Source organism: Ornithorhynchus anatinus, chromosome 7, assembly GCF_004115215.2.
Source record: "Ornithorhynchus anatinus isolate Pmale09 chromosome 7, mOrnAna1.pri.v4, whole genome shotgun sequence".
Lineage (NCBI taxonomy): Eukaryota > Metazoa > Chordata > Mammalia > Monotremata > Ornithorhynchidae > Ornithorhynchus > Ornithorhynchus anatinus.
In genome coordinates this window covers 69,464,008-69,473,240 of record NC_041734.1, presented here as the reverse complement: position 1 = coordinate 69,473,240, position 9,233 = coordinate 69,464,008, and the positions used below count along the sequence as shown (strand labels likewise).

The 9,233-nt window shown below is 58.4% G+C and overlaps 1 protein-coding gene across 3 annotated transcripts in view; it reads right to left on the bottom strand.

Annotated features, from left to right (window-relative positions):
* Positions 1-1,110: 1,110 nt before the first annotated feature.
* STK38 (serine/threonine kinase 38) overlaps positions 1,111-9,233 on the bottom strand; it is a 50,479-nt gene continuing 42,356 nt past the window's right edge. For all 3 annotated transcript variants that reach the window (XM_029069312.2, XM_029069313.1, XM_039912549.1), the window contains 7 exons: positions 7,703-7,805; positions 7,242-7,303; positions 5,345-5,462; positions 5,096-5,219; positions 4,855-4,950; positions 3,931-4,025; positions 1,111-3,549 (listed from right to left, as the gene is read on the bottom strand). In XM_029069312.2, coding sequence (XP_028925145.1) covers positions 3,419-3,549; positions 3,931-4,025; positions 4,855-4,950; positions 5,096-5,219; positions 5,345-5,462; positions 7,242-7,303; positions 7,703-7,805 — 729 coding nt within the window. In that variant the 3' untranslated portion in view covers positions 1,111-3,418. The remainder of the gene's footprint in view (positions 3,550-3,930; positions 4,026-4,854; positions 4,951-5,095; positions 5,220-5,344; positions 5,463-7,241; positions 7,304-7,702; positions 7,806-9,233) is intronic.

The window sequence follows — 9,233 nt, the reverse complement described above, 5'->3', positions numbered from 1 at the left end:
CCCAAGTGCTCAGTACGGCATTCCGCGCACGGTCGGCTCTCAATAAACGTGACGGATCGCCTGGGCCGCTGCCAGCGACCGGTGTAGGCCGATGACCTGGGGAGAAGAATCTGCAATCGAGCAGGGTGGGTGAGGGGTAGACAGCGCGCGCAGTGAGATCCGTGTCAGGTTTGAAAGTTAGTCCTCACCCTTTGGCACCCGATCCTGCTCCTCGGGGGCAAGATGTGGGCGCGCTGAACCGGAAGATGCTCTGCTCGCCGTTGACATTCACGCCTTTTCAACCCTTCCCTCCGGGGTCTGAGGGCAGGCAGGGTCTCCACGCCTCGACGCATGAGCTCGACAAGCAGCCTGGCCTAGTGGCAAGAGCCCGGGCTTGGGAGTCGGAGGACACGGGTTCTAAACCCAGCTCTGCTACTTGTCTGCTGTGTGACCTCGGGCAAGTCACTTCACTTCTCTGGGCCTCAGTACCCACCTCATCTGTCAAATGGGGATTAAGACTGCGAGCCCCACGAGGGACAACCTGATTACCTGGTATCTACCCCAGTGCTTAGAACGGTGCTAGGCACACGGTAAGCACTTAAATACCACAACCATTATTATTATGAGCTCCCGATGGCCTCCTGTTGACTCCTCTAGGCCTCTCTGGCCCAGTGTTTTGCACACCGCAGGGGGCCTCCACTCCTGGAAAGGAAGGCCCAGGACTATTCTCCGAGGCGGAAATTCAAGGGGCTGGGCACTAAGCCCCCCGAAGAGATGCCTGACTCATTGCCCGGCCATTCCAGACTGGTCAGTCAGAGCTTCCCCACCTACTAACGGGCTTGCGTCTGCAGAGGCGGAGGTCTTCATGGGGTGCGACTTCCCCGTTCCTGACGAGACGTTGGCCAGGACCCACCACGGAGCCACCGATGCTGGAGCCGGTCTACCCCAACCTTCCGAGCGGCCGCCCGCCCGGCAAACCCAGAGAACCGCTCCCGCTCTGACCCTCCAGCCCGACCTGCAGGGCGGCGGCCTGTCCCCAAACCCTCCGGGACCCCCCGTCCCCGCTCCCAAACCACATAGACCCGTAGGCTCCTCCGTGCCTTGCAAAGATACACCATGCAACTCTGGAGACCAGAGGCAAAGGGGCTTTTATTGTGCTATTTGAAAAAAACCACACCACCCTCTCCCACCACCCACACTGGCTCCGTCCGAGACTGCTCTAGCCGCGGCCCGGGTCTTCACAAAACCAGCAATGACCCTGGGGCGCCTCCCCCGGATCTCGCCCTTCTGCCGGCCCAGGGGCCATGGGGAAGGAAGGAGGGCTACAGGCTGGAGGCACGGGACGAGCGCGAGTCCCGGACCAGAGGCCCCGGCAAGGGGAGGAGGGGGCTCCGGGGAGCTGTTCTGTTCGGGGCCGGAGAAGCTGGTCACTGCACAGTCCCCCGACCCCCAACCCGTGGCCGGGGACGGCCCGGGTCGTCTCCGGAGCTAGCCGGCGGGGCGACCTCCACAAGTGGCTGGCCCCGTGCCCCCTCGCGGAGGGATGGCCGGCCAGAAGAGCTCGCTCAGAGCCCCAGGTACCCAGCCCAGCCCCCGTCACTGCCCTTTCCACATCATTGATGCCGAAATCCTAACCAACCTAACATCCTCTTCCTCAGCACCAGTCGCCCCCTCCCAGGCTCCCTCTGTCCTCTTGGGGGACAGCCTTTTTCAACTCCACGACATCGCTCCCGGGAGGGCCATCGGAGGGGGGGAGTCCCTGAGGGGTCCCCGCCACCGCCCTCGCCCCCGGCCCGGATGGCCCGGTGACCGGCGCCTGCTCCCCGTCAGAGGTGCAACGACCCCCGAGCGCTTAGTACTTTGTCCAAAAATGGGCATTAAAGCCAAGCAGGTGCACCTGCCCTTCCTCCTGACTTCCACCTTCCAACCCTCCCAGGCCTTTTCCTCTTTGCGCTGGTTAGGCTGATAGGCTGTTTCTTTCCTTAAAAAAAACCCAAAAGAACAAAAACCGCCCTCCCTCCCCCCGGAAAAAGAGATCACCGATTTTCAAAAGTCTCCAGCACAGTGAGGCCCATTAGCCCCATCTGCACGGCAAGAGTTACGAACTAGGTGCAAATAATGCTTAAGAATTATCAAAAGTTTCCTTTTAAAAAAAAAATGAAGACGACGCGTCAACGCGGGTTCGGAGAACCCCGGGCCGCTCCGTCCCCGCGAGGCCGCTCCGGAGGTGACAGTGGTGGCCGGGGGCCGGGGCCAGAAGGCACTTGGTGCTGAGCTGGGCTGCTCTCATGGAGAGCAGCCCCCCTCCCCGATACAAAGGAACACCACGTTGGCGCACACCCCGGGTTGCATGGGGCCGGGGCCCGCGGCCCCGGCGTCTCGGAGAATCCCGCCACAACGGAGGCTGGCCCCGGGGAGGCGTCAGAAAAGAAGCACAATTTCTATCGAAGAGGCGAGGCGGGAAGGCGTGTAAGAGCCCCGTGGGGTAGCCCTGGCTTCCTCCCCTTCCCTCGAATAGAGGCCAACGGGCGGCCGAGAGGCGACGGAAGCTACAGTCCTCTCCAGACCCTGGGGGTCAGGGGGTCCAGTGTCCCCCCAAGGACCCGGGTGGGGGGTGGAGGGGGCACTGCCCCGGGCCAGTTCGCTGCCTGCCAGGCCCAACTCCCATCCCAGGGGAGCTCTGGGTCTCCGGCAGGCAGCGCTGATATGGGTAGCGTGACCCCCACCCCAGGGCACACCTCCCCACGGCACAGCGCGACCTCGTTTCTTCGAGGTGGCTGCTGGGGGGCCCCGCTCACGCCTACGAAGTCGAACCGCCAGAGCGGCTTCGTTCGGGAAGCGAAGGAGAAGGAAAGGGGTCTGAGGGGCCCGTCCCTAGTACCTTCAGTAAAGTGCACGCCGGGAGCGGGGGGGATGGAAGGATGAGGGGAGCCGGGAAAAGCCTCCTCGGGAGGCCAGCGAGACGCAGGGCGGAGGGAAGAGGAGGCGGGAGAGCAGGAGCCTCAAGCTTCCGTTATTGCTTCATCCCCTCGGGGGCCAGGCCAGACAGGCCGCCCGTCCGGGGACACCCGCCGGGTCCCTCCTTCCCTCAGACGCCGCAGGTGGGCTTCGGAAAAGGGAGGGTTTTGGTACGTGGGGGACAGGCACCCGCCACGCTTGCCGAGGACCTCAAGCGGTCTCCCCGGCTGCCCACGGCGGCGGAAGGTGTTCCGACGCGACGTCCCGAAAGGTCCGTTTCAGTATCGCGCTGCTCGAGGTCTGCGCCCGGGTCCGGATCCTGGGCCCCGCAGAACCCGTTAGGAGCCCCCGGCCCACGTGAGGGGGCCTGGGATGGGGAGGACGGGGGGAGGCTCGAATCCATAGCCAGGGTGGAGCTCCGCCACTCGGGGGAGACGCACGGGGGGTACGGGGGGTGGGGGGCACAAACCCCAGGCTCAGGCTACTTTCCTGCCTTCATGTAAGTCGGGATGGCCCCCCGGGCGGTAAGCCCCTCGAAGCGCTTGTACGTGTAGTTGATGAAGACCCAGTCTTTGTTTTTGTAGTCCGTCTCCGGGTGGTTGCTGGTGGCCACTGGAAGAGGACGAGAAGGGAGGGTAGGAGAGAGAACCTGGGGTTCTCTCTCCCCAGGCCACCTGACGGATTCTGAGTGTGAAGTCACCCCTCCAACGCTCCCACGCTCTGCCCTCTGGCACCTCTGAACTTCCCGACTCCCTCCTCGGCTCGGTCCCGACCTCCTTTTCAGGACTCCCTCTCCAGGCCTCCCTCCGAGCCACAGGGCAGGCCGGGGAATCCCCTGCCGGAGGCCGCCACAGACCGTGCCCCGGGCCAGCTGGCCGCTCGCCGCTACCGGGGAAAACCAGACTCGCCGAGGGCAGCGGAAGCCAACCTCCCGGGCCGGGCCAGGCCCACCCCAAAAGTGGGAGAAACCCAGGGAGGGAGAGCCGGGCTCACCTGTCGGCTTGAGGATATCAGATTCTGGAAATTCATCAAAGTTGGAGGTGTCGTCGATGCTCTTGATCTCGATGGATATGGCGGCGGGTCGCTCTCTGCCGAGAACAAAAGGCCAGGGAGGGGAGACGGGGGTGTCACAATTCTCGGAGCTCACGCGGATCAGAGTCAGCTGATATCACGCTGGTCCTTTCCCAGCGGTCCCTGGCTGACTGGGAAAAGGGCCCCGGGGGTGCCTGGACAACGTCTACGGCTGGGAGATGGGGAGACCGGGCTTCGGCCCCAGCTTTACCTCGGACTACCTGTGGGACCTTTGGGGCTGTTACTTAACATGGTGTAGCGGATAGAGCCCAGGCCTGGGAGTCAGAAGGTCATGGGTTCTAATCCCGGCTCCGCCTCACGTCTGCTGGGTGACCTTGGGCAAGTCATTTCAATTCTCTGGACCTCAGTTACCTCATCTGGAAAATGGGGATCGAGACTGTGAGCTCCACTTGGGACAAGGACTGTGTCCAATCCGATTTGCCTGTATCCACTCCAGCACTTAATATAGTGCTTGGGACATTAACTTCTCTGTGCCTCAGAGACCTCATCTGCAAAACGGAGATGAAAACTGAGACAACCTAATGACCTTGTATCTACCCCCGTGCTTAAAAAAGTGCGTGGCACATGCTAAGTGCTTAACAAATACCATAATTATTATTATTAGAGTAAGCACTTAAATACCACAATTATTCTTCTTATTACTAACCTCTTAGGGCCCACTTCCCCAAACTATGAGTAATCCCTGCCTCTCCCCGCTTCCTGGAGACTTCAAATTCTTAGGTGGGATCTCCCGGAACCGTTCCCCTGACGGAGATGTGTGAACGCCAGAGCCCCCGGTGCCTACGGCCCGCTGTTTTTCGCCCCGCCCGGCCTTCCGTCGCTGACCTGATATGCTCCCAGTCGACGCCTTCGAAGAAAAGGTTACTCTTGATCTCCTCTACTCCGGGGGCTCCGATCCGGTGTTCCCACTCACAGCAGAACCTAGGAAGGAGAGGAGCCTCATCAGTGTAGTCTTGGGAGCCGGAGGGGGTGACCCTGCCTCAACGGGTGCTGTCCCAGAGTGAGCTGGGGACCGAAGCGGGTCACAGGAGCAAGGAAGACCCGGGTGGTTTCCTCCCATAGGCACCTCAGAATTAGGTCCTTGGCTTTTTCCGAGATGGGCACCTCCGGAGGGAAGGTCAGAGTCTCCTTCCAGTTCATCACTTTCTTGTAGGTCTCTTGGGGGGTCTCAGAGCAGAAGGGTGGGTAACCTGGAACACAGTGGGTCGGGATGGGCCCCGAGACCGAGGGCAGGACTACCGCGAGCCCGTGTCCCCAGCCCGCCTCCCGGGGGCCCCCCACCTTCCCGCGGCCGGCGGCTGCCCGCGCCACGTACCGATGAGCATCTCGTACATGATGACCCCGAGGGACCACCAGTCGCACAGCTTGTTGTAGCCCGTCTGCATGAAGACCTCGGGGGCGATGTAGTCTGGGGTGCCGACCGTGGAGAAGGCCTGGGACGGCAAGGAGGCAGGTCAACTTGGGCACGCTCCCCGGCCTGACCCGCACGCCGCTGGCACTGAATTTTGTACATGCGCCTTGAGGATCAGGAGGGGCCCTGGGGAGACCCGATCACTCGAGCCCTGGCATCAGAGCCCCCAGAATGCCCACTGAGAGCCTGCTCCCGATTCAGAAGGCTGCTTGGAATGGGCAGCTGCCAGGAAAGGGGTGGAAGGGACCCTGGTCAGTGCCCACTAGCCACAACGGGCTTCTCCTACTTTACGCAGGAGAGCCCTGCCCAAGGGCTGGCAGCCCCTGCTTCCCTACTAATAATGGTATTTGTTAAGCGCCTATGTTCCAAGCACTGTTCTAAGCACTGGAGTAGAAAAATGGTAATCAGGTTGTTCCACATGGGGCTCACAGTCTCAATCCCCATTTTACAGATGAGGTAACCGAGGCACAGAGAAGTTAAGTGATTCGCCCGAGGTCCCACAGTAGACAAGCGGTGGAGAACTAAAGTGACTTGCCCGAGATCACACAGCAGGCAAGTGACTCTATCCACCAAACACGCTTAAATATTACTGGTTTCTCTTTGGTCTGGTGTTGAAAACCCAAACAGGACAGAGATGCAAAACTGACCATGATGTTGCAGAGGTAAGATCTCTGTTCACTGGATATCCCTGGGGCGGCCTGTATCTTTACGAACCCACTCAGGGTATCAAAATGCCTTGGCACCATCCCCCAAGTCTGGGTGGGGCAGAACCCTACTCTCATCAGATACTATCCCGAACTACTCACAGGCACAGATTGACCATTAGCAGTCCCCAGAGGCAACCACATCTTGCAAATGTCTAACTCCAGAAGCACTTTAGCTTCCGAAAGACGGCCGGCCGCTTAAAGGCAAATGTGAACTGAGAAAATGAGAAGAGCCGTGGGACTTCTAAGAGCGTCCCCTGCTCCCAGACCATTAATCTGACTGATGGAATCCAATAGAAGTTTTAAAATTTGCTAAAATCCAATCCCAGTGCAGAGGCCTACCCAATATGAGTGTTTATGCACTGAGGGCAAGATTCACCGATCTGGGGACGAAGAACAGTGCTGTGCATAAATAATTAAATACACGTACCGCCAACAGATCGCAGCAGGGTGGTCTAGCGGAAAGAGCATGGGCCTGGCAGAAGTCCTAGGTTCTAATCCTGGCTCCACCTCGTACCTGCTGTGTGACCTGGGACAAGTCACTTCACGTCTCTGTACCTCAGTTCCCTCATCTGCAAAATGGGGATGCGATATCTGTTCTCCCTCTTTACTTGGACTGTGGGCCTCATGTGGGACCTGATTATCTTGAATCTACCCCAGTTCTTAGTGCAGTGTTTGGCCCGTAGGAAGCATTTTAACATCACCACAATCATTAACATCATCACATTTAGGGCACGTTAGGCAGACGCACGCATGCACACAACACACACACACACTTAGAACTCTTATTAGACGTTCACAAATACCCAAACAGATCACATTTAGAACCCACTCATTAGGCAGGAAAAAGTGCTCACGCACACACACGCTCACACAAAGGCACAGACGCACAAACAGACTCACAAAGGCACACACAGACACACACATACACTCCCACAACCCGCTCCCCCCGACCCAACCAAACACTCCACGTGCAGCTGCAGTAGGTTCAGACCGGCATCTGTGACCCTGATGGGCTCATGTCCCCAAAGGGCCGGCCGGCGGGATCCCCACAATGATCCGGCCGGCTCTGACTTCCGACCACGGAGGCTACTCACTAGCTGGCGTCGGTTTCTTTTCCACGTCTCCGCTTTCCTTTTGGAATTCATGTTCTGGAAAGCTAAGTGGGGGGAAAAATGGGGTTGGGCAGAAGGCAGAGACGGCCTTTTCCACACCCCGCGGGGTCTCTCTCCCCGCTGACTTCCGAGGCGGCTTCGGCACCCGGGGAGCCCTGGCAGCTCGGCTGCCCGGGGTGCCTTTCCTCCCGCTTATTCCCAGATCCCGAGGCAGTGGTGACAGGAAGTCCCCACCTGAGCATGGCCCAGCATGGTGGGGCGGGGAACCACCCACCGGGCTAACGAGCTGGGGAGGGGCCTCTCAGAGCTGCCGCCCCTGGCAGAGGGGCTCTTGCCCTCACCGGCCACCCCTGCCCAAACCCCCATTTTCGCTCTCCCCCCACGGCCATCAGCCGGTAATTGGTTGGACGGCCCTTAGGGTGGGGAAGACGGATGCGGCTTACTGAAGTCACTGGGGAGGCTGTGGTTTAGGTTCCTATAAAATTCAGTCCTATGCGCCTTCTTCAGGCCCGTGCAGAGGCCGAAGTCGGAAAGCTTCACGTGGCCCTGTGTGGGAAGAGAACGGACAAGGTAAGGAGAGGGACGGACTGGACTGAGAGCAGATGATGTCCCACCCCACGGCTCCTGCCCGGCCGGCCCTGCCCCTCCAACCACCCCGCCCCCGGGAGATCCTGGGCCCAAAGTGACATCTTGCCCACAGCTGGACCTTGCCACTGTGATCCTCTTGGATACGTGACTCAAGGGCCAGGAATCTGGGCGAAGAAATCACTGGGGGTTTTAGAGAGGCAGTGCGGCCTAGTGGATAGAGCACAGGCCTGGGAGTCAGAAGGACCTGGGTTCTTATCCTGGCTCCGCCACTTCATTCACTCATTTATTCAATCGTATTTACTGAGCGCTTACTGTGTGCAGAGCACTGTACTAAGCACTTGGAAAGGACAATTCAACAACAGAGACAATCCCTACCCAACAATGGGCTCACAGTCTAGAAAGGGGGAGACAGACAACAAAACAAGCAGGCATCAAAATAAATAGAATTACATATACACATCACTAATAGAGTAATAAATATATACATATGGGCAAGTTACTTCATTTCTCCGGGTCTCAGTTACCTCATCTGTAAAATGGAGATTAGGACTGTGAGCCCCATGTGGAACACGGACTGGATTAACTTGTTTAATCCCCAGAGCCCCAGAGTTTAGAACAAGGCTTGACACACAGTAAGCACTTAACCAATACCATCATTACGATTACTTTTATTGGGAGCAGAAGGGTCAGGGGAAAGAGAGTGGGGGGACTCTCAGGGTTGCCCAGTCACCCTGTCCCACCTGCTTCATCTCCAGAAAAGCCAGCCGGACATGACCCAAACCAGGGTGTCGCGGTACTACACTCTGTTACTAATAATTCTGCTGGGTGCCTGACCCCCTCTTCTGCTCACTACTCTGTTCTAAAAGGCTGGAAGAGGGGGGTGTCGGTGCATCTGGAACCCTCCCGGTGGATGAGGATCTGCTTGCCAAAGCAAACCTTTTCCCTTAAGGTTGTGGGGAAAAGTCTAGATGGGCCCAAGAGCAACCAGCCAAGAAAATCTTTCTGGGCAGGCTCCGGGTGGTTCTAAACCCAGACGGGATCTCACCACCACTGTCTCTTCCTCTAGCTCATTGTGTGCAGGGAATGTGTCTGTTAACTCCGTGGCACTGTACTCTCCCAAGCTCACAGGTCTCTGCACTTAGTAAGGGCTCAATAAATACAACTGATTGTTTGATTTCTGTAGCCTGGCAACTCTCGGGCCATCCAAGGGCAGACGGACCACGAGTCTGCCAGGAGGTTGCTTAACTGTCTTCCCCAATTCTAGCTTCATTAAAGCTGTTTAACTGAAAACCACTGGAGTTTCATGCCACCTCTGTGACTCAAGGTCCCTGATTCATTCATTCATTCAATTGCATTCATTGAGCACTTACTGTGTGCAAAGCACTG